Below are 25,904 nucleotides of genomic sequence, written 5' to 3'. Positions count from 1 at the left end.
TTCAAAAATAAATCAAAGAAAGCCTACAAAATCAAAGAGGAGATTATACCCCTTTGACAAGATTCAAACAAAGATGCCGCTTGATATCTCGGCGCAGGTCTTTTGGTAAGGTCTCAACCAGCTCTTTCTCCTTCACACCCCTGGTTTCTAGCCACTTGTATTGCTCATAGCTATGGACGCGTTCACGTAATCCTTGAGGTAGCTGCCGATGCTGCATCCACTGCTCCATATCACGCCTCTTAAGCCTCATCTCCTCCAGTCTCACTGTTAGTGATTGCAAATATGTCTGCAATTTATTAATACATCCAATAACATAAGATGGTCAAGGCCTTCCAAAACCCCTCTTCCAGGTCTTCAAGTTAGTGATCACAAGTTACATGTCCTACAATTACAGGATTTATGATTGAGGGAATCTAGAGGGGTAGGCCAATGCTTGACGTGGACAATGCAAAGAGGAAATGCTAAGGGGGAGCCCAAGGCATTAACTAATGCGTAAAAGGTGAAAGGCCCACAGGATATGCAACATTGCAAACACGTCTATAATTTTGCTATCAACCAGCAACATGCACAATGATTAAAGGTCTTATGGAATTGCCAATATGGGCAACATTTTTAACTTGATGAGATTACCTGCATATTACCGATTAACCGAGCAAATAAAGTAAGCCCAATAATAGCAATGCTTATTGAAAAGACCACTTCACCAACAAAAGAGCTTGTTGTCAAACCCTGTCCCAATGTGCTGCAAAGAGGCCAACACCAACATAAGCGTTCCCTTCACTAATGAGATGAAAAGACCATAGGATCCAATCATATTGAAATTCTAGATCCAACAAATCAATGGGAGTTTCACAAGTACAGCAGGATTAAAGCCATCTAAGCCACCACCAACACCTTCTGCAGAATCACCCAGGCTATCTGGACTGATCTCATGCAAACTTTTCACAGCTGCTGGGAGCACATTCAAGGCAGCTCCAGGGCATGCAAGAGAGGCAGTATGTTTTTCTACGCACTTGGAACCCTGGCCCTTTTTTGACCAGAGGTGAGGACAGCATCATCTGGCATTACTGGACCCCTCGTGTGGCCATCCACACAACATTCTCCCCCCCCCACCACCACATGTAGTGTCCCTCTAGGAGCAGCCAGTCATTGGAAAAAAAAGGGGGGGGAAGGGGGGTGTGTGGGGGGGGTGGTTTAGCATACAAAAGAAAGAGCAAACCTCACCTTAGATTTTGCAGGCCCCACCAAAAACAGTAAAAATACTTTATGAAAAACTTCTTCGTAGACGATATATTATACTGCAAAGCATTCTGGTAGATTCCAAAATTAAAGTTCCCATTAGGCTGGCACTGCGTTTGAGCGGATGAGCTGTTCCATTGATCTCGATCCTCCTCATCTAAGGTGCTACAATCAAGATAGTTTTTGTGAAAAGTAGTATCGTCTTTTGATACTAAGCGCCAGCAGGTGTCTTGTCGCTCAAGTGCAAGAAGGTACCAACAGGCACCAAAGAACTGAAAAGGCAAACAAATCCATTATCAGGCGTATGCTTTTATCAATGTGTGCATGTTCATGCACGGATGTGGTACAAATTTGGCCTAGCACTTGCATACTATTCCAAATATCATGCGAGTTTTCCCTCTAAGCCCACTTTTTAGAAAGAGTGCATCCCCCTTGTTCTTACAAACTTTTGATAGCATCCCCTATTCTGACAAGTTGGGCACCATTACAGCAAAAACAAGATAAAAGTCTTGGGCTCAATCAAACTTGCACATTCAATGTCTTTATGCTCTCACTTGTCCCACCACCAAAATTGATCCACAAATGCAAACCAAAACCTTGGTCTACAAGCGAGGCATGCATCTGGGGGCAGAGCCATGGAAGGACTATCTAACAATCATACAGGCTGTACCTTGTACGCATGAAAAACACTGAATGCAATTCAGGATGTACTGTGGAAAAACACACATGCAGCACTGCAGCCCAAAGCTGTGGAATAGTGGCAGCTGAACCCACATGCCTTTGACCTTAGTGCATCCCGTCTAGAGATTGCAGCATAGTTACATGGAACAGAAATGGAAACACAGATGTCTGTACAACAGAAACAGCAGGTCTCTGACATTAAAAAGAAAAAAAAAAGAATATGCACACAATAAATGGAAAAAAAAAAGAATACGCGCACACACAAGAAATGGAAAAATGTTAAGAGGGAAATATAGGAGAAAGTTGAAAAACAATCGGAGGGATAGTGAATAGCTGAAGCAAGGCCCTAGGCACCCTAAACTCTGACACCAATGTTACATGCTAATGTGGAAGCGTGTTGACTATGCACTTGATTAGCGTTGAGTGGCTTCTGGTTGGCCAGCAAAAATAGCCCAAAAGAACTTCTTAAAAGCCCAAGCTTTGGGTGCCTGGCCTAGCAACATCCAACTTTAGGACTAGTTGGCTGCTGGTTGGCAAGCAAAAATAGCCCAAAAAAACTTCTTAAAAGCCTGAGCTTTGGGCCTAGCAACATCCACGGGCCTATGTGGGGCTGATTAGCAATTTTAAACCAGCCCGAAAATTTGTAGCATGTCTATGTGGCACTCAATAAGAATGTGCACATGACAATAGGTTTTGTCCTCATTGGTGCCTTGTCCTACAGTTTCCACAGTAACAAGTTACAACTTGGGATCTTTTGAAGGGGATATAATGGAGTGGCTGATAAAGTCGCTACTTTGTCTTGAATTCGACGCATGTCCGTGCGGCGTGGGATCTCCTGCTCTGTGGATGGGGACAATGGTGTTGGTGGTCCAGGGGGGTGGGAAGCCTTCACAGAGTGCTCTGTTGAAAAGACTGGCAAGAATGGGAGCCAATACATGATGCCCGTGGGCGAAATGTTCCGTGCGTGGATCCTCATGATCTTTTGCTCTCCCATTATGCAGTTTTTTAAGAGCCCTAGTGACATTGGGAGAATCAAAGAGATAAGATGATGTAGGCCTAGGGATGTGTGACATTTGTGGTATAGGCTGGTTTGGCACATCATACAGCTGTTGTGCATAGGCTTCCCAAAGGCTAGGATCTGTGATAGGTGTAGGTGCTCTTTTTTCTTCTAGAATGCGCCAAGTTTTTGAGTTGTCCTCGCTCAAAAAGAGTTGGTATAACTCTTGTTCTCGTCTGGCGAGAAATGCCCGTTTCTTTCGGCGAGTGAATGTACGGAGGATGCGTTGCATCTTATGTGCTGAAGCCTGAAATCAGCCCATGTTCCCTCTCGCGTAAGAGGCGAAGCCTGGTGGTTTTGCACTCTTCATCATATCATCCATTCTGGGGTTGGAATCCCACTGGCAAACTTGTTGTGGAGCATGTGGTGTAGGGGAAGCTGGCATGGGTAGAGTCATGGATGATGGAGGAAAGTTGGGATGTGATGGTGGAGATAGGGAGGGATAAGTCGAGAGCTGAAATGTGGCAGGAGAGGTGGTCCTCATAGATGTGGTCAAGATCATGATGGAAATGAATCCGGGTGAAGGTGGTGACAGGGGGTGTGGGTGTGGGCAGTACGATGGGGCATGAGATCATGAAAGAAAGTAATGCGTGGTCAGCTAGTATGGGGGGAGGAGGGATGGTGAAGTCTGAGATATGTGGTATAAGAGCAGGAGATCCCATGAGGTAATCCACCATACTAGTGCCTCCCCCATGTGGAAAAGATTTAAGGCTGTCCGCCGACTGCAGCCATCTGGACAACTCATTATACATAACCAGCTCATGCATAGCCCCTGGAGGCCCATCTCAGCCAAGTCAATTTCTGATAACATAATGGCATCTCCTTGGAAGTCATATGTTTGCACTTGTTCCCCTTTTGTCCGTGCATTAAAGTCTCTCCTAATAGGAGGACCTCTCCCTGCTGGGAGAGCTCTGCAATGTCTGCAAATAATGGCGCATAGGGAGTCTCCCCTTTCTCTGTCAACCTCCATGCATATTCTGATTTCTCTGGTGGGAAGCAGCACACTACAATATGCATCACTCTCAAGCTAGGCCTGGCTAATCGCATCCACATAAAACGAGCCTCCTCATCGTGTCTAACCATTGTGAGCATGCCTCTCAAATGAAGGCGAAACAAGCATGCCACTCCGGAGCCACGCACCCCTACAGTGGTGCGTGTTTGTCCTCTGAAAGCTGATTCCCATGTATAACCCTCCACTTTGGATAGCCCTCTCAGGACTTTGATGCGTTTCTGTGTAGAAGATAATATCCCTATCTGTGTAAGTCTCTGTGAAGCCTCCTGTGTCTAACCATAGAGTTCCATTGCAATTCCATACTCCCACCCTCAATGCATCTATGGTCTCATAGGCCCCGCACCATCATGTGGGGCGTTTATCTGTGACGATGACTCGGTCATCACGATAAATGGCCCATTTCCTTGCCTTCCGGGCTTCCATAACTTGAACCATCTCGGCTTTCCTGTGTTCCACCTGTAAGGGGGTGAGGTCATCTCCAAGGTATATTTCGGTGGTTCGGAGGGTGGCCCTCTTCTTCAAGAAAGCCAAACGGGACTCCGTATCTTTGAACTTGAGGAGGAGAGGCCTCTCCCTCGTCAAGTCCTTCCCGGCTCGCCAAGCATCTACAAAAGGTGTGTCGGTGAGGCCCATCTGTCTACATAAAGTCTCATCATCCTTTTTTGGTGAGTTGCCCGCTTGCAAGCCTCTTACTTGCACATGTAGAGCCCTAGATTGGCGACGCTTCTTTTCCTCAAGCATGGCCATCATGATGGATGTGGCATTCGAGGTGTGGACTGTTTTCTGCCTTTTCACAACCTCAACCCATTTGGAGGTTTCTCCAACCTCTTCTTTGGTTGCCTCCATGTCTTTTCATAGGCTTGCATGCTCCTCCCGGAATCCTGATTTGGCCTCTTGAATCTCTACTGTGATTGCCTTCTTAGCCTTCTCTAGTTCCGCCTCAAGTTTGGCATTGATGTCTCTCGCAACTGGGCAATCTCTAGAGCAAGAGCTTCTTGTGTGGCTAGCTCTCCTTCCTCTTTGCCATACTTGTGCATCTCTTCCTTGCATAATTCCATACATTTCTCCATGCATGCAGCCAGGCATGCATTCTTCCAGGCTTCCATCTCTTCTCGCATCTCAGCTTGCAGTTGTTTGTACATTTCCTCTTTGCCTTGAATCTCAGTTCTGACAGCATGAATCTCCTTTTGATGCTGGTTGTTTCTACGTTACTAGGACCAGGGGCGCAACAGAGCCGGGCGGTGAAACGACGGCGAAGCAAGGGCGCAACAGAGCCAGGCGGCGAGTAGGGGCGAAGGCGGCGGCGGCGAGTAGCGGCGCGAACAGGGCGGCGAGCAGGAGGGAGAAATGAAATGAAATGATATATTAACGTCTTCAAAAGGCCAAAATGACCTATGAGACCAAAAAGGTTACAACAATTGGTGGATCTGATACAATGTCTGTGGAGAGAGAGAGAGAGAGAGAGAGAAGAAGAAGAAGAAGAAGAAGAAGAAGAAGAAGAAGAAGAATGTATTATCGTCCTCCTCTGGGAGCCGATAAACGTCTTCCAAAAGACCAAACTCGGCCTATGTGTCAAATCCCCACGGATCCCCTCGTGATCGATCTTGGTTCGAAACTCGAATCCTGCAAACAAACGAACAAACAAACAAGCAAGGGGGTGCAGGCCTGACTCACCTCCCAACCATGACAGCCGTGGGCGAGCCCACAGTCTTGGCTGTCCCCACCGAGCCACGAGCTGAGCTAACTAGGATGACGTACCGACCAATCTCCTCCTCGCGACGTCCCATACCGCCACGAAGCTGCCCTCGCGGGCCTCGAGACTGCTGCCGGCCTCGGCTGCGTAAAGCAGGTGCACGTCTGCACTAGATCCAGGCTCCAAGACCATAGAGCTCTCACAAATTCGCGAGATTCTCTATATCCCAATAACTAACCTTGGCCACCATTTTATAGGCTCTTGGCCGGTCATCGGGCGTCCACACTTGGCCGCCCGCCCGTCCATACTTGGGTGCCCGCCCGTTAGTTTATCCCTAACTCAGCTCGTCAATCAGCCTGTCTAGTTCCAAGCTTCCCCAAGCCTCGAAACTAGTTTTGCGTGCGTGTAGCACACGGTAGATACACACTGTGCACATGACACTATGAGACAAATCAGTGTACCTGTGTGGGGTATCCTCTGTCATCCCAACAAAATGAAAAAGTATTGAACTAAAAAAAAGCTGAATCTGGGTGTGCAATAAGTACAATGAGTGGGGGGGGAGGGGATGGAGCTCTACTACTAGGAGAATGCAAAGCTATATGCATGGAGTATACAATCATGATATGCAACCTAGCTAGCTCCATCCTGTACCATACTGGGGGTATAAAATGGTATACATCAATGAAGGGGGTGTCCACAGCTCCCTGAAGAACATGCCTGGGTCTGCTCTGAAGCGAGCCAGTCGCTCCGCACCCTCTCTGTGAAACTGATCTCTGATCTCTCTCATCTCTCTCTGGTATAGGCGTGGTGTCCGAAAGCCAGGTGTCCTCTGTCTCCTGTGGGCTCTGAGTGTCTCTGCTCTCTGGAGAGTAATTCCCTGCTGTGTAGGGACTGGGAGTGGGATGGATCTTTGAAAAAATGTAGTAATCTGTGTCTCTCGTCCCCCCTCTGGAGCTGTCTAAGCCTGTAATGATGTCTCTCTGTGACGCTGTATGTCTAGAATGAATCTCCCCAGTATGCGCTGGTCTGTTGCCTCAAAGATCTGGCGTAGGGAATGTGGCTCTCTGAATAAAATGGGATATCTCTCTCTGATGGCTGTATATGCTCTGCATCTGCATACATAATGCTCCTCACTCTCCACCTCCTCTCTGCACAATTTGCATACCCTCTCCTCTCGGGGGATCCGTGCTGCTCTGCCAGTCTCGATCTCCAATCGATGTGATGAAACTCTAAGCTGACCAATAGCCACTCGGGAGCCATGTGGTAAAAAGCCCTCCATGTATCTAGGCCTCTCTATAAATCCATCATCAGTGATACTCATGAAGTGGTCTCTGTAGTATAGCATCTTTGGTGGAAGAGGCTGTGTAGGCGATATCCATGTCTCTCGTGTATAGAGCTGCCATAGGTCCTGTCTCAATACTCTGTTCCTCTCACTATGAGAGACGGATATGTGGTGCATCCCTGTCATACTGGAATGGTGGTAGATGATCCATGTCTAGGCCATGCTGTGAGAACCAATGTGTGACCTGTGCATACCATGATCCTCTGTCTCTTGCCTCAGCCACCTGTCTAGATGCCTCAAAAGCTCTGTATGACAATCTGTCCCGTGGCATCTCTCTCAATCTGTCTAGCAGGCATATAGTCTGGAATATGGCCTCTACCATCATAGGAGGCGAAGCAAACTCTGCTCGGATAATGTCATGAGGTACTGACGGTTTGCTGCGTATCATGCGTGCCATCATGAGGGCCTGTGGTCTCTCTATCTGTGTCCACCAATGGGTAGCAAGGCCTGGCGCCCATACCGCTGCTCCATACATCAGTGCCGGTGTGACTAATGTGTCAAATAGCCACCCCTTCGTCCGGGGCTCCTGAAAATGCGCCTGGTGGCATTATCTCTCTAGCATAGCCAATGCTGCATATCCCCGTGTCAATCTAGCTCTGGCTGCTGAACCCATGGTGAAGCGCGTGGCTGCTGCAGAGAAGGTAACCCCTAGGTACACGTATGATGTCACAACCTCCACCTGGCGTCCTGCGAGAGTGAATGTCAGCTGACTCCTGCCCTGTCTCGATGTATGAGAGAGAGAGCTGTATTAACGTCTACTAGAGGCCGAACTCGACCTATGAGACGAATCAATGTACAACTGTCAATGTCTTCTGGATGTCCAGAAAAAAAAAGGACAAAATGAACATGAAATAAACTATGAAAGTACTGAGCTAGTGGGGGGGTGTGATGGATGGAGCACTACTGCTAGAGGCTCAGTATGCAACCTATATGCGCAGGGTATACAAGAATGCAATGCAGATCTGTCTAGCTCCAACCAGTACCATAATGGGGGTGTAATATGTGATACATAGGCGATGGTGAGGCAAAAATACCTCGGAGCATGATCTCCGGGTGTGAGTGTAAGTGAGCTAGCCGCTCCTGGATATGGTGCTGATGTCGAGCCCGTATCTCTGTGATCTCCCTTTGATGTAGTCTGGGAGTCTGGTAGCCTTGTGCTCTCGGTCTCCGTCTGGCTCGGAGGTCCGCAGCGCACTGAAGTGTAACCCCCTCCTGTGTCAGGATAGGCACTGGGATAGATCTCTGGAAGAAATCAGAGAGCTCGAGCTGTCGCCCACCTCTCCCTGTGGTATGAGTCCGTAGCAGTGTCTCTCTGTGGCACTGTCTCTCTAGCAAGAATTGGCCAAATCTGCGCTGGTCTGCGGACTCCATGATCTGGCGGAGTGAGGGATGTCCACTGAAGATGGTGGTGTATCTCTCTCTAATGACACTATATGCTCTGCATCTGCATACATAATGTTCCTCACTCTCAACCTCCTCCTGGCATAGTCTGCATATCCTCTCTGCTCTGGGGATCCGTGCTACCCTACCTGCCTCAATCTCAAGCTGGTGTGATGACACTTTGAGCTGGCCAATCACCACTCGGGCACCGTGAGGCATGTACACATCCATGTGTCCAGGTCTCTGTATGAATCCATCCGTTGAGATACGCATAAACTGATCTCTGTAGTATAGCATCTTCGGTGGTAGAGGCTGATTGAGTGTAATCCAAGTCTCTTGAGTGTATCGCTGCCATAAATCCTGCCGAAGGACTCTGTTCCTCTCACTGTGAGAGAGCTGGATATGTGGTGCATGTATATCATACTGGAAAGGTGGCAGGTGATCTATGTCAAGACCATGCAAAGTGAGCCACTATATCATCTGTGAATAGCATGATCTCCTATCTCCACTCTCTGCGAGCTGCCTGGATGCCTCAAAAGCTCTATGTGAGAGTCGATCTGATGGCATATCTTTGATCCTCTGTGTGAAGCAGATCGTCTGGAAGAGGGCCTCTACTAGCATAGAAGGTGCAGCAAACTCCGTCCGGACAATGTCATGTGGGACGGAGGGTTTGCTGCGGATCATCCGTGAGAGCATGAGAATCTGAGGCCTCTCTATCTGAGACCATGTGGAGGTGGCAAGCCCAGGTGCCCATACTGCTGCAGCATACATCAAAGCAGGGGTGACTAGTGTGTCAAACAACCACCCCTTCGTGCGGGGCTCCTGGAAGTGTGCCTGGTGACACTGTCTCTCTAGCATGGCCAGAGCTGCATACCCTCGTGTGAGTCTATCCCTGGTTGCCTGTGCCATAGTAAATCTTCTTGGCGGAGTCGTAAATGTAATCCCTAGGTACACATATGAGTCTACCACCTCTACCTGTCCTCCTGCTAGTGTGAAGATGGCCTGTCGTCGAAGGTGTGGAAAATCATGGCCTTGGTTTTCCTAAGGTTCACTGTAAGCCCCCTCTGTGTGCAGAAGTCATCGAGTGCATGGAGATGGTGCTGTAGTCCCATCTGCAACTCAGAGACCAGAATAATATGATCTGCATATAGCATAATGTGGACTGTGGTACCTGAGATGTCTACCCCGTCCCCACCACCGTGACCAATGAAGTCAGCCACCTCATCAATGTATAGCCCAAATAGTGTAGGAGAGAGTGGGCATCCTTGCTTCACACCTATGGTGCTAGTAATAACATCAGATAGCCCCCCGGGGCATGAGAGAGAGAGAGAGAGAGAGAGAGAGAGAGAGAGAGAGAGAGAGATTAAGCGTCTACTAAAGACCCAATGGGCCTATGAGACCAAAGTGGTACAATAATGTCCATGGCATATCTCATCATGGAATGGAAAATAAAACAGAATGAAAACATAAATATAGCTATCTCACTGGGGTGATACAAAACTGTCCATGGAAACTCGTCATGGAAAACTAAGAACATAAAAACATGGGAGCAACATCAGCTCTCCGAGTAGATGGTATACCACTCTCCAAAATGTCAAGCATGGGGTTGACGAGTATGGCCGAGAGGTCTCCCCCAGCTATGTCACGTGGAAAGGTAGCTCGATGGCGGTGGAGCATGTCCTAGATCTGGAGCTAACGAGGTGATCGTGGCCGACAGGGGGGGGGGTCGAGGGCGTCGGGCACGCTAGAGTGCAGAGGCTCGGTCCGAGGTAACTCCTCTCGGGCGAGGTAGGTCCAGAGCAGCTCGTGGAGGGTCCACAAGATCCACTATGTCGGTTTCCTCCACCTCCTGGGTCCGGAAGAAACTCGTGATGGTTGGCTGGGGCGGGGTGGCTGGGGCCTATGTCTCAAGAAGGTGTCCCTGTGTCTGCGGAGCTCATGCAGGAAGAGGCCCAGGCAACGCTGGTCTTGGAAGTCAATGATCCTGGAGAGTGGACCGAATCCCTCACGAAATAGACAGTGAAACCTCCCGCAGATCTCATAGTATACTAGGCAGCAGCATATGTATTGCTCCTCTGTCTCAACCTCTGTGTGGCATAGTCGGCAAATCCTCTCCTCTCTGGGTGTCCGTACGAGCTTCCCGGCTCTGAAGATGCGCTCAGCTCTACCTCTCTCCACTCTGAGGCGGTGGGAAGAAACCCATATCTGGCCAATCGCAATCCGCATGGCATGGGACATGTGAACACTCAAGTAGCCCGGCTGTTGGATGAATCCATCCTCAGTGAGTGTGAGGAAGTGGTCTCTGTGAAAGTGCATCTTCGTGGGGAGCTCCGGGGGTGTGATCCATGTGCAGTGTGTGTAGAGGCTAAGAAGATCTGACTGGATAACCCGGTTGGTATCCTCGTGAGACAGCCGAAAAAAAGGGGAGTCCAAACTGTACTGAAGGGGGGGTAGGCGGTCCATGCAGAGCCCGTATACTGAGAACCAAGTGGAGACCAGTGCATACCATACTCTAGAGTGCCCCTCAAGTGCTAGCTGTCTAGAGGACTCCATGGCAAGCCTCGGGTACCTGTGGGGATCCATGTGACTGATGCGATGAAGGTACGTGACTGTTTGGAAGAGGGCCTCCACTACCATCGGGGCTTCAGCAAACTCTGCCTGGATAATCTGGTGTGGGACTGATGGTTTGCTGCGGATCATACAGGAGAACATCATGACCTGGGGCCTCTCAACTCGCTGCCAATCCTCATCGGATAAATCTGGCCCCCAGAAAGCTGCTCCATACATCAAGGCTGGTGTGACGAGAGTGTCAAAAAGCCAACCCTTCGTCCTAGGCTCCTAGAAATGTGCCTAGAAGCACTGCCGCTCAAGTAAGCTCAAGGCTGCATATCCCCGCGTCACTCTGGCATGTGTTGCGGGAAGCATGGTAAAGCATGGACCACTGAAAGTGACACCAAGGTAGACATAGGATGAGACAATCTCCACAGGATCCCCTCTATAAGTGAAGCTCAATCTGGATGTGATGGGGCGGGAGGTATTGAAGACCATTACCTTGGTTTTACCAAGGTTAACAGAGAGGTCCCGCTGAGTGCAAAAGTCATGTAAGGCATCCAACTGTCTTTGAAGCCCTTCGGCTGAGTCTGAGAGGAGGACGATGTCATTTGCATAAAGTAGTATGGGGATCAATATGCCTGCCAGTGTGGGACCAGCCTTGCCTAATCCATCAATGAAGCTCGAGATCTTGTCAATGTAGAGGCCAAAAAGAGTGGGTGAGAGAGAGAGAGAGAGAGAGAGAGAGAGAGAGAGAGAGAGAGAGAGAGAGAGAGAGAGAGAGAGAAAGTTATATTAACGTCCACGGGAGGCCGAATCCGACCTATGGGACAGATCAGGTACATCCATTTACATTCCACTCTGGGTATCAATGCCAAAGAGGTATAAAACTGAAAAAAAAAATAACCCAAAATGAACTCTTAAGAGTTTAAATTACAATGGGTTCTATTGCATCTAGTTCGAAATTGAGGTTCAAAATAAAAATAGCTATATTTCATCCATGGATGGATTTGCGAGAGAGAGAGAGAGAGAGAGAGAGAGAGAGAGAGAGAGAGAGATTTTATTAACGTCTTCTAAAGGCCAAAAAACGGCCTATGAGACAAAACTTGCATCATGTCTCAATGGACATCAAATGGATACAAAAGAAAAAAAAAAGTACAAAGTACTCTATAATGTGGAGATAAATCACATACAAGGCTTTGGTTAACTACTGTGGGGTGGGTGGGAGGGAGGGAGGGGGGGTAAATACATCCAATAAAGCATCTAGCTCCAACCGGTGCCAATGACTGGGTGTAGGATGTCACACATCGGGTTAGGGTCAAGATATCTCCCAATCTGTGCTAGATCAATCTAGAATCTGTCCTCTCTGCTATATCTCCTCAAGATCTCATCAATCTGTGTTTGCTGGAGACTTGGGGGGCGAGGGCCAGGTGGGCAGGGGTGTCTCCTAGATCGTAGCTGATGGGGAGAAAACCAGAATTAGGGTTAGAGTTCATTCATGGGAGACATACACAGAGAAGCAAGGGAGAGAGAGAGAGAGTTGTGGGGATAAGTCAACTCATAAGGCATGAGTGTGTGACTCCCCTATCACACATGTATATTGCACTAGTACACATAGTGCACTTAGTACATTAAAAGTACTAAGTGTACTATGTACTATAACTTATGGGCTTGTACACACTATAAGGGTGGTCATTATGCCTTTACCCCAACAACCTCCCACTTAAAGGCAAAGTGCCCTTAAGTAAAGGAAAAGAAAAAATCAGCATGTACATGATAATATACAAGGCCATATCAAGGCTGAAAATGGCCTCATCCAATGCCCATCAAGTGTCTGCAATGAGCAAACCGCTCCGGAGGCAAACTCTTCGTCAACAGATCAGCCGGGTTGTCATCCGTATGAATCTTAACAAGCTGAATTTGCTTGTTCTCTATCACCTCTCTGATGAAGTGATACTTCACATCCACATGCTTCGTCTTTGCATGAAAAACAGGGTTCTTTGCCAACTGAATGGCACTCTGACTGTCACAATGCAACAATGGAATATCCCCTGTATAACCCAAATCAACCACTAACCGAGATAGCCATAATGCCTCCTTGCAAGCCTCTGTGGCTGCAATATACTCGGCCTCTGTAGTAGATAAGGCAATGCACTTCTGCATCCTGGATATCCATGACACAGCACCTCCTGTGAATGTAAATACATAACCGGTAGTAGACTTCCGGTTATCTGGATGACCGGCATAATCCGAATCCGTGTAACCATGCACTAATGCATCCTGTTTGCCAAAGCAAATGCACAAATCCTGTGTGCTCTTCAGGTATCTCATGACACCTTTCACTGCTTCCCAATGCTTCTTGCCAGGGTTGGCCATGTATCTAGAAACCACTCCCACTGCAAATGCAATGTCCGGCCTAGTAGCAACCATGGCATACATGAGACTGCCACAAGCTGAAGCATACGGAATCTTGGCCATATCAGCCCTGTCACTATCCGACTGTGGGCTGTCCAAGCTGAAGCAAGGGAGAGAGAGAGAGAGTTGTGGGGATAAGTCAACTCATAAGGCATGAGTGTGTGACTCCCCTATCACACATGTATATTGCACTAGTACACATAGTGCACTTAGTACATTAAAAGTACTAAGTGTACTATGTACTATAACTTATGGGCTTGTACACACTATAAGGGTGGGCATTATGCCTTTACCCCAACAACCTCCCACTTAAAGGCAAAGTGCCCTTAAGTAAAGGAAAAGAAAAAATCAGCATGTACATGATAATATACAAGGCCATATCAAGGCTGAAAATGGCCTCATCCAATGCCCATCAAGTGTCTGCAATGAGCAAACCGCTCCGGAGGCAAACTCTTCGTCAACAGATCAGCCGGGTTGTCATCCGTATGAATCTTAACAAGCTGAATTTGCTTGTTCTCTATCACCTCTCTGATGAAGTGATACTTCACATCCACATGCTTCGTCTTTGCATGAAAAACAGGGTTCTTTGCCAACTGAATGGCACTCTGACTGTCACAATGCAACAATGGAATATCCCCTGTATAACCCAAATCAACCACTAACCGAGATAGCCATAATGCCTCCTTGCAAGCCTCTGTGGCTGCAATATACTCGGCCTCTGTAGTAGATAAGGCAATGCACTTCTGCATCCTGGATATCCATGACACAGCACCTCCTGTGAATGTAAATACATAACCGGTAGTAGACTTCCGGTTATCTGGATGACCGGCATAATCCGAATCCGTGTAACCATGCACTAATGCATCCTGTTTGCCAAAGCAAATGCACAAATCCTGTGTGCTCTTCAGGTATCTCATGACACCTTTCACTGCTTCCCAATGCTTCTTGCCAGGGTTGGCCATGTATCTAGAAACCACTCCCACTGCAAATGCAATGTCCGGCCTAGTAGCAACCATGGCATACATGAGACTGCCACAAGCTGAAGCATACGGAATCTTGGCCATATCAGCCCTGTCACTATCCGACTGTGGGCTGTCCAAGCTGAAGCAAGGGAGAGAGAGAGAGAGTTGTGGGGATAAGTCAACTCATAAGGCATGAGTGTGTGACTCCCCTATCACACATGTATATTGCACTAGTACACATAGTGCACTTAGTACATTAAAAGTACTAAGTGTACTATGTACTATAACTTATGGGCTTGTACACACTATAAGGGTGGGCATTATGCCTTTACCCCAACAACCTCCCACTTAAAGGCAAAGTGCCCTTAAGTAAAGGAAAAGAAAAAATCAGCATGTACATGATAATATACAAGGCCATATCAAGGCTGAAAATGGCCTCATCCAATGCCCATCAAAGGTCTGCAATGAGCAAACCGCTCCGGAGGCAAACTCTTCGTCAACAGATCAGCCGGGTTGTCATCCGTATGAATCTTAACAAGCTGAATTTGCTTGTTCTCTATCACCTCTCTGATGAAGTGATACTTCACATCCACATGCTTCGTCTTTGCATGAAAAACAGGGTTCTTTGCCAACTGAATGGCACTCTGACTGTCACAATGCAACAATGGAATATCCCCTGTATAACCCAAATCAACCACTAACCGAGATAGCCATAATGCCTCCTTGCAAGCCTCTGTGGCTGCAATATACTCGGCCTCTGTAGTAGATAAGGCAATGCACTTCTGCATCCTGGATATCCATGACACAGCACCTCCTGTGAATGTAAATACATAACCGGTAGTAGACTTCCGGTTATCTGGATGACCGGCATAATCCGAATCCGTGTAACCATGCACTAATGCATCCTGTTTGCCAAAGCAAATGCACAAATCCTGTGTGCTCTTCAGGTATCTCATGACACCTTTCACTGCTTCCCAATGCTTCTTGCCAGGGTTGGCCATGTATCTAGAAACCACTCCCACTGCAAATGCAATGTCCGGCCTAGTAGCAACCATGGCATACATGAGACTGCCACAAGCTGAAGCATACGGAATCTTGGCCATATCAGCCCTGTCACTATCCGACTGTGGGCTGTCCATAGCACTGAGTTTCACATATGGAGGCAAAGGAGTACTAGCTTTCTTCCCCCCGTCCATATTGAACCTCTGCAAAACTTTGCCAATGTATTCCTTCTGAGACAAATACAACACATGCTGATTTCTGTCCCGAAGTATCCGCATACCCAAGATGTGATTTGCATCACCCAAATCCTTCATATCAAAGGTTTGATGCAGCCTCTGCTTCAAAGCATCCATCTCTTTACGAGATTTCCCGGCAATCAACATATCATCAACATACAAAATGAGAATCAATAGACTGCCATCCAAAGCTTTCTTGGTGTACAAGCAGTGATCTATGTCACTTCTCCTGAATTTCTGAGATTTCATGAATGTATCAAATTTATGATACCATTCCCTTGGTGCCTGTTTGAGCCCATAAAGACTCTTTTTCAGCTTGCATACAAGCTTCTCCTTTCCACTCACTGCATAACCCTCTGGCTGCTGCATATATATCTCCTCATGGAGATCACCGTGAAGAAAAGCAGTCTTCACATCCATCTGAATCAAGTCCAGATCATCATGCGCAACCAAAGCCAACACAGCTCTAAGTGTGGTCATTTTGACCACTGGAGAGAAGATCTCATCAAAGTCCACACCATATTCCTGCTTGAAGCCCTTAGCCACTAACCTGGCTTTGTATCTTGGCTTTGCATCTGGTGCAACTTTGAGCCTGTAAACCCACTTGCATGGCAAAACCTTCTTGCCTGCAGGCAAATGCACCAACTTCCATGTTTCATTTTTATGCAGAGAATCCATCTCTGACTTCATGGCACGCTCCCAAAGAGCTTTGTCTGCCCTCTGTAAAGCCTCCTTATAACATGAGGGCTCCCCACAGTCAGTGAGCATCAAGTAGTCAACCCCTGGAACAAACCTGTCAGGGGCTCTGGAGGGTCTAGTGGACCTCCGTACCCAATGACCATCATTTGCAGGTTGCTGTCCGGCCTGCATATCACCCATTGGTGGCTCCTGTTCCATGCCATAAGGCTGAAATATCATGCCCGGTATCTCCTCTAACTGTGGTATATCCATAGGGATATCTTCTGCCATCTCTGGCTGTCCATTTGGACCATTTTCAGCACCATTTAAGGGCTGGTTTTCCTGCTGTAATGGCTGATTTACAGCCCTTTGTTGTTGTCCATGATGTCCATCATCATCAAAGATGACTCTGCCAGGCTCCTGTTGCCTTGCAGGCTCCTTATACATGCATGTTTCATCAAAAATGACATCATTGCTGCGTATGATCTTTTTATTCATGGGATCCCAAAGTCTATACCCCATTTCACCTCTATCACCATATCCTAGGAATATGCATTTATGAGACTTAGGATCAAGTTTGGTGCGCATTTCCCTGCGTATGTGCACGTACGCAACGCAACCAAACACTCTCAAGTGCTTGTATGACGGAGGCTTCCCTGTCCATACTTCTTCTGGCACTTTCCCACCAAGCCTCGTGTTAGGTGACCTGTTTATAAGGTGAACGGCTGTCATAACAGCTTCAGCCCAAAAACCATGAGGTAATGCAGCATGTGACAACATAGAACGGACCTTCTCCTGAATGGTCCTGTTCATCCTCTCTGCTGTCCCGTTTTGTGGAGGATCATAAGGAGTAGAGAGCTCCCTCTTGATGCCTTTAGCATCACAAAAGTCCTGAAACTGTTTGGACATATACTCTCCACCATTGTCGGAACGCAAAGCCTTCAGTGTTTTGCCAGTTTGATTCTCAACATGAGCAACAAACTTCTGAAACACTGAGAATGTATCACTCTTCAAACGAAGAGGATAAACCCACACCTTGCGTGTGGCATCATCAATAAAAGACACAAAATATTTTGCCCCTCCCAAAGAAAGCTGAGGCATCTCACATACATCTGTATGCACAAGCTCTAACTGAGCATCTTTCTGTCCAAGAGCTTTCTTGTGGGGGCACTGTAGTTGCCTACCATATATACAATGCTCACAAAACTGAAAACTTGAAAACTTTAGAGAAGGCAAGTAACCCAAACGAGACAATTGCTCCATTCCCTTGACACTCATGTGTCCCAACCAGCTATGCCACATAGAAATTTCCGGCAGCTCGGTTGCATTTACATTAGCATGGTGACAAACACCTGCATGCATGAAATAAAGAGTGTCCACCTTAGAGCCTCTGGCAACAACCAGTGAGCCCTTACTAATCTTCCACTTTCCACTACCAAATGTGGTAACATAATCAGCATCATCAAGCTGTCCAGTAGAAAGCAGATTCTTCTTGATCTCAGGCACATGCCTGACATCATGGAGCATAAGCTGTGAGCCATCTGAAAATACAAGCCTCACATCACCTCTGCCAAGAATTTTGCATGCATGGTTATCACCCAAATAAACCACTCCTTCATTGCCAGCAGTATACCTGACAAACAAGTCTCTGCAACCTGTGACATGAAAGGAGGCACCTGAATCAATGATCCATGAGTGCATACCATGACCACCTGTAAGAAGTGAATGGGCATCAAGTGAAGAAGTAAAGAGGACCTCATCCTTACTGCCACCTGCATGTGACACATTGATTTCTTCGATCTTGACTCCACTTTTGCCCTTTGGCTTTACATCTTTGGCTTCATCCTTCTCTTTGTCTTTGCCTTTTCCCTTTTCCTTTTGATCATTTTTCCATTTGTAGCATTGCTTTTTGATGTGTCCCTTTTTGCCACAATAATGGCATTCCAAATCCTTTTTGGAGCGAGACTTGCTCCTTCCCCTTTCTTGGCTTTTCCCCCTTTGCTGGGATCTCCCACGTGCATTCATTGCATTGGACTTGCCAACAGAGTTGTTTTTCCTGTTCATCTCTTCTTGAAGAAGAGCACCCTCAACATCTGCATATGACAGCATAGCATTCGAATTGCTAGTGGCTGTCCTGAATGTGTCCCAACTCTCTGGCAAAGTGCATAACAAAAAAGTGGCTTTGAACTCATCGTCCATTGCCAACTTTTGATTAATGACTTGGCTGACAATACCATTAAACTCATTGAGATGGGCTGTCATAGAAGCCCCTTCCTTCATCTGAAGACCTATGAGTTTCTTCAACCAATACACTTTGCTTGAGGCACTTTGTTGGGCATACAAGTCCTGCAATCTCTGCCACATTCCCCAAGCTGTCTTCTCTTCACGAATGCTGAAAAGTAATGAGTCTGACACAGACAACATGATAGTAGATCTTGCCAGCTCATCCATATCTTCCCACTCTTCAGCAGTAAGAGAAGCGGGCATCACACCCCTTTCTTTGATAGGCTTGTGCTGCTTTTTCTGGAGCAACACATTGTAGCATTGGGTTTGCCAAATATCATAGTTATGTGAGCCTTCAAGCTTCTTGATGTGAAGCAATGAAGAGCTCTCACCTGTGGTTGCCATAGCAAAATGCAACCTGTAAATGCCTGACTCCCTGCAAAATGTGCAAACACTGCACCCAAGATGTGCAAACACTGCACCCAAAGCACACAAAGTGCTCACAAATGTTTTCCCAAGCTTTATCTCCCACTGCGGAAGCAAGAATGCAACTTTTCTCCCACTTTATGTGATGAAAACACCAAAATCTGGTTGCTGCAGATTTTGGACAGCACCTTAAATGTGCTCTTTTGCCCTTCCAAAGTACTGTACAGCAGTACCAAGTGCTCACCAATGATGTACCAAACCTGTACCGGCAATTTCAGCAGCTGAATTTGAACCTTTTGATCACTCAAAACAGTGTACAGCCATGCCAAAACATGCACAAAGCTGTGCCAAATCTGTACCAGCAGGTACAATAGCAATAAATGCTCTCCTGGCTGTCCAAATGAGTGAAAATCAGACTTTTACAGTCCCGTACACTGCATACAACAGTCCCGAACAGAAATTGGGCAAAAGCCCCTTGACTGCAAGCTGATTTCTGAGGATTCAAGGCATAAATGTCTTGCCTGCTGCTTTGCCAAGCTCAACAAGCATACAAACTTGAAAAGCCCCTTGATTTGAGATCAATTTCTGATCATGCATGGTACATTGGGACACATGAAGGCATCCAGAGTGTTCACGATGCTTCCCCCTGGCCACATATACATCAAATACATGAAAGCCCCTTGATTTACAGGCACATTGAGTGCTTGTAAGGCATCAGCACATTTTCCACAGCATCAAATGCGATCGCCTGCATGCAAATCAACCAAATCGGCACAAAAGCCCCTTGATTTGCACTGCAATTTGCTGCAATTTTGCCCAAATGTGCGATTTTTCACATCATACAGCATGTATGAGTGCTTAATTGCACAATTACATCAAAAGCCCCAAATTTCGACATACAATTTCCTGCAAATTGATCCTGATTTGACCAATTTCCTGCAAATTTATCCTGATTGTGACCAATGTCACCCAATTTTGCCAATTTTGCTCAAAAATTGAGCAATTGGGCACCTGTACCTGCTCAATTGATAATTGTACCTGCTGAATTGCAAGTCCCAAAAAAAATGAAGCAAAATACCTTTCAAATTTCTGATTTTTCTCTGATTTGCAGGCGGGTTGATGAATTTGGTGCTGATGCTCCTGTTGTTCTGTGTAGGCATTGACAGGTTGCAGGTTAAGGCTTCTCCCACACAGTTGTGTGGGATGATGATGCTGCTGCTGATTAGTAGTTAGGGGCTTGGGCTGGCCGACTACATGCTCCACGAAAGCCCTGCTCAGCAGCCTCCTCTCCAAGCTCCAGCACCTGCAAGCTTTTACGCTGGAAGCTATTCGTGAGGAAGCCTGCTCCGCCTACGATGCGCTGAGCTACGCCATCGCTTGGTGGTTCAACGCTCACTTCGCTCCACGCTGTGATTCACCGCTCAGCCGACGACTATGCCCAGCACTTGTTGACGTATTCGCCTAGCGCCTACACGATTAGAGTCGCTCACGCTTCGCCTGGCTGCTGTTCGCTTCACTCGCCTAGCGCCTTTACGCCCAGCGCTAATGCGCTTTGCAGCCACTGCTGGGAGTTCAGTGCGTCGGCGCTATTTGTTGCACAGAACCCGCCTCTGTGTGATCCTTTCGCACACGCACCCGCTTATGCTGCCTTGGCTCACGCCTGAAGTTGACGGTCTATCCTCTTCGTTTGTTGACGCTTCTGCCAGGTGCTCGTTTCTCACGCTGAAGGAAGGGCCAGCGCTACACGTATAATTGTGCATTTGCTTTGCTGCTGCCTTCGTTCACGCCCAGCACTCAGCTAACAGAGGTTTCTTTGCTCGATCAAAGAGAGAGGACGGGCCTGCTCCAGCTCCAGCTCCAGCTCTGATACCAGTTGATGGGGAGAAAACCAGAATTAGGGTTAGAGTTCATTCATGGGAGACATACACAGAGAAGCAAGGGAGAGAGAGAGAGAGTTGTGGGGATAAGTCAACTCATAAGGCATGAGTGTGTGACTCCCCTATCACACATGTATATTGCACTAGTACACATAGTGCACTTAGTACATTAAAAGTACTAAGTGTACTATGTACTATAACTTATGGGCTTGTACACACTATAAGGGTGGGCATTATGCCTTTACCCCAACAGTAGCTCTCTCGCTCGAGCTGATGTCACTCCTCTAGTAGTAGATGTAGAGATAGTGTGTCTCCGAGTGACCCGGGTTTGGACCGAAGGAGCTATGGAGGATGTCCCACCACTGAGTGGCTGGAAGAAGGTAGTGATCCGTGTCTGAGATGTAGTATCCCTCTGTTGTGGGAGCTGCTGTAATAGCCCCTCTCTATGACGTCATACCTCCATCAAAAATCCCCCCAAGCATCTCTGATCATGAAACTGCATAACTCTGCTGAGTGGACCAAATCCCTCCCTGAAGAGATAGTGGTATCTCCCCCCAATCTCATAGTATACTTGGCAATAACAAACATAATGCTCCTCTGTCTCCACCTCTATGTGGCACAATTTGCAGATACGTATCTCCCTCGAGGCTCCTGTAGCTCTCCCTGCCTCTATCTCTAGAGTGTGTGAAGATACCCGAAGCTACCCAATAGTAGTGTGCATGGCATGAGACATATATACATCCATGTAACCTGGTCTCTGCACAAACCCATCCTCTGTGAGCTGTAAGAAATAATCGTGGTAGTGCTGCCTCTTCACAGGAAGAGGCTGTGGAGGATCAATCCATGTATGACATGTGTATAGCTGTATCAAATCCTGACGTATCAATCGGTTCCTCTCCACACGGGAGAGTCTCATGGTCGGATGGTCCTCATCATATTGAAACGGAGGGAGCATGTCCATACTCATCCCATGTAGTGAAAACCACTGTAAAACCTTTGAATACCATGACTGTCGCCCTGATGCTGCTACTCGCTCTGATGACTCTCGGGCCTGTCTCGGTAATCTATCTAGGGGCATGTGCCTAACCGGCTGAATAAATGTCGCTGTCTGAAAGAGTGCCTCCACTAGCATGGGCAAAGCCGCAAACTCTGCCAAAACTATCTCATGTGGTGTCGAGGTTTTACTATGAATCATCCGTGAGAACATAAGTATCTGTGGGCGCTCTAAACCTCGCCATCCACTCGCTGATAGTCCGGGAGCCCAGATGGGGGATGCATACATCGAGGTTAGTGTGACCATGGTATCAAAAAGCCATCCCTTTGTACAGGGTTCCTGAAAATGCGCCTAGTGACATTGCCTCTCAAGTAAAGCTAAAGCTGCATACCCTCTGGCTACCCTATCCTGAACTGCCTGTCTCATGGAGAACCTCCCCGCCAGGCTAGTAAAGGTGACACCCAAATATACATATGAAGTCACTACACCCACATGTCTGTCCTGGTATATGATGTGGGTGGTCTCTCGCCCTTACTTTGTGGTATTGAAAATCATAACCTTGGTTTTACCAAGAGTAAACGTCATGGCCCCTCTGATTACAAAACTCTCCCAAGGCATCCATGTGCCGTTGTAACCCCTGCTGTGTATCCGAGACAAGTACTACATCGTCTGCGTAAAGCATCAAAGCTACATATAGATCTGCCAAAGATGATCCCCTGCCCCCCCTCTCTATCCACAAAATCTGCTAGCTCATCAATGTATAATCCAAACAGGGTGGGAGATAATGGACATCCTTGCTTAACACCAATAGTGCTAGCAAGCTCCTCTGATAATCTGCCCGGGCATCGCACACGACCCACAACTCTCTCATACAAAGTAATATTCCCCCATATCATCTCTGATGGTACCCCAAGTGTCTGCAATCTCTGCGTAAGTCTTGTCGCGAGGCACAGTGTCAAATGCCTTGCGGAAATCCACAAAGCAGCAATAAAATCTACGTCGCTGTGCCTTTGCCTCCTCTATGAGGCTCCTGAGAGTGAAGATATGATCAAGAGTGGAGTGGTTTCGGCGGAAACCAGCCTGCCCAGTAGCTCTGAATCCAGAGATCTCTGCCAATTTACTGAGCTCATGCTCAATGACCGGTCACCAACCCATAAATGTTGGCCAATGTGTAGCCTACCATCAAGGGTCTGCACGGACTGTCGGCCAGCTATGGAGGGCTGCATAGCCAGTCGGCCAACTTTTAGACAGCCAGGCAGCAGGTCGGCTAGGCCTAGATGGGCTAGTGGTCCAGTTGACCAGCCCATAGGCCCTTGACAAGCTGTCGGCCAGCAGCAGTCATCTCTCTGCAGAGAGCGAGCCTGTGCAGATAGCAGAACTGGATAAAAATCTGATGCAATACTCCTCACCTTTTCTGGATCAGTTTGAATCTCTCCCTGTGAGTCCTGCAAGTATCTCACACATTCCCTACTATGGGTAGGCCCATGTGAGAAGAAGTGTTTGGTGCATCTTCCACCCATCTGTGCCCAAAAGGCCTCGTTAGCATGAAACAAAAATTCAGCCCACCTATTCTCTTCCCCACAGTGCTGGATTGGAAGATGCTTAAAAGCCTCACAGAAGATCTGAGAGGGGTACTCACAAAGCACCTTGGAAGGGCTTCATCACTCATGGTTCGGAATTTTCTCCGGGACAAGTGTACCCCTTCAAGTTATGGGCATCCCACTCCGGGGGCGGATGATGCACCAGTCTTTTTCTCTATACAGGATGGGTGGTATTTGGAGAGAGGTGATGTGCAGGATATCACCAAGGGCCCTGTCACATGCACTCTACACTGTAGTGCATGGTGACAAGCTGGCTTATCATCATCAGTGCAACATTGTACAGTATTAGTTCCTTGTAGGATGATATTTGTCGTACGCCGTGACCCCATTGTAATCCTCAGATCAGGATAAGTCAGGCACGAGCTACATAGGTCATTCTCAGCCTTAGATAGTCAGTCAGTCAGTCCAAGTCCCTTAACCCACTCATTCATGCATGTAGAGTCAGTAGAAACCTTAGGGTTTGCATTAGAAAGCACTCTGCATATTGCGTATCATTCATCCATTGCATCTAGGCCATTGCAGAACCCCTTAGATATCATCTAGTATTTATTAGAATATTTATTAGGATTTATCTGGTATTTTTTCCACAATTTTCGGCATTTAAACACCATTTATCAGTCGTGTAGCATTTTATGTCCAATCGGCCAGCATTTAATGCCAAGCCCTCAGTGTAGTATAAATAGGCATGCTTTGCTCATTCATTCATATCATCTCATATCTCAGCAATCAGCATTTCAGTCTTCAGCCCATAGTTCACTTCAGCAACCTGTGTTTTGGAGAAGCGTTTCATCCTACAGCCCTAGGAGCATCAACGCATGTGCATCCAGCCCTCCATCAGCAAAACGCAACAGTTTTCAGCATTCAGCCATCAGTAAACCTTGCGTTTTCAGCATTCATCTCTTCATCGTTTTGCTACAGCTAATTGGTGAAGGTGAAACTCAGCATTCATATTCATTTACAACATTCATACATAGCCTAGAACAGTCCCAAACAGCCCCTATCTCAGCCTCAGATTTGCAGCCCTTCCTCGTTCCATTGGGAAGAGTGCATAGGCTCGAGATTGGACATCATTGGTGCTTCTGTGTACAGTTCAGCCCGACTCTTGCTCTCAGTGATCTTGCGTTTGGCTTATCGTTAGTCCACCGTCAGTCTCTTCAAAGTTCAAAGTAATAAAGCAAATACTATTCCGGTAACAGGATAGGGGGCCCTTCAGTGGGTAATTCGGGACCCCATACGGTGTACAGTTTCCATCTCTCTCTCTCTTAAATCTCTTGAAGTTTGAAGTCTTAAAGTGGATTGCTAAACTCGCGAAACTCAGGATACAGAAGACGGTGTGAGCATTTGTGCGACAGGATCCTCAATTACGAATACTTCCGCTGCATGTTAAAGGCCCGGTGGTGTGTCTTGTGACAGTTGTTGGCAAAGTAGGTATGTTCTTTTATATTGATCTTGCCCCAGGGATAGTCACCGATGCTTGGAGCCTTTAGTTGTATGGTGGTTGCCCTATCAAGTACTTGCATTGGGATCCTGGTGAGTGGGTGTGGAGGGATGCTACCAACCCGATGAAAAGCATGCCTTTCTTCAGTTATACTATGTTCTAGGACACATTCAGAGAGACTATTCTTAGACCCCATTGGGAGTTTTATGGTATCACACCTAACATTCAAAGGACTTTTTGGAGGAGGTTGTGGCACTCTTATAGGAGGACACACAAATCCTCCTTTTTTGGCTTTCTCTTCTTGGTGGCCCTGCCACTAAATAGTGGATATCGGTCCATTGGTGTTAGCCCAGCAGGCCCAAGATGTGCAGGAGCTTTAGAGACAGTTTACCATTGCTTATCGGAGTGCAGGGAAGCACATAGGATTTGGATTGCCATAGCACATCTCCTTAGAAGGATGAGGAAGCATTCTCACATTTCTTTTGGTGCTATCATTTGGCTGACATGGTCAGGCCCACAAGTCAAGTATGAGGGGAATGTCATGGATCTGGTCATTATGATCAATCAAGGAGTTGCTTGGCAGTGCCGTCTTCAGGACATGCCGTCAGGATATGTCCCCCCAGCACATAGGTTGAACTGAGAGATTATTGCTAGTATTGCATCTCTCATTGCTAGTATTGCAATCTGGCACATTTGGAAGGCTAGATGCACTGAGGCCATTGAGGGCAATTTGGTTTATGAGTCACGGTGCATTTGCAGGATGTAGAGTGATATCATCCACACACACATGGACACTTCGGTAAAAATCCAGGGATCTTCAAGGGATGAGACACTCACATGACTAATCAGCATGAAGAGAAGCAAATTATAAGCAGCTCCTGCCCATGCTGTCTCAGTAACCAAATCTGAAGATTTTCCAAATTGTTGAGTCAGTGGGTACAGTCTTGGTATGAGCTGAAATAAAATGATAAGCCACAAGGCGTTCTTTGTGTTCTCAGCTGTGGTTCCTGCCAATGCAGGGATGACTGCCCAGATGATAATCTGCATGCCATCCAACACTTAATACATTTAATAATTAACACGCCACAAACATGTTTA

The 25,904-nt window shown here is 47.2% G+C and overlaps 1 protein-coding gene across 2 annotated transcripts in view; it reads right to left on the bottom strand.

The window, feature by feature from the left end:
• LOC147628708 (protein CNGC15b-like) overlaps positions 1-25,904 on the bottom strand; it is a 39,409-nt gene that overhangs the window by 909 nt on the left and 12,596 nt on the right. Inside the window, exons 4-7 of one of the 2 annotated variants that reach the window (XM_086813936.1) lie at positions 25,644-25,847; positions 1,225-1,511; positions 631-742; positions 50-286 (exon numbers count right to left, since the gene is read on the bottom strand). In XM_086813936.1, the coding sequence (XP_086670062.1) occupies positions 50-286; positions 631-742; positions 1,225-1,511; positions 25,644-25,847 (840 nt within the window). The remainder of the gene's footprint in view (positions 1-49; positions 287-630; positions 743-1,224; positions 1,512-25,643; positions 25,848-25,904) is intronic. The other variant, XM_086813937.1, reaches the window with a different exon arrangement.

This window comes from Cibotium barometz, chromosome 19, assembly GCF_041138505.1.
Source record: "Cibotium barometz isolate CiBa-2024 chromosome 19, ASM4113850v1, whole genome shotgun sequence".
NCBI classification, from domain to species: Eukaryota; Viridiplantae; Streptophyta; class Polypodiopsida; order Cyatheales; family Cibotiaceae; genus Cibotium; species Cibotium barometz.
The sequence above is the reverse complement of the archived record's forward strand: the minus strand, read 5'-3'. Positions and strand labels throughout refer to the sequence as shown.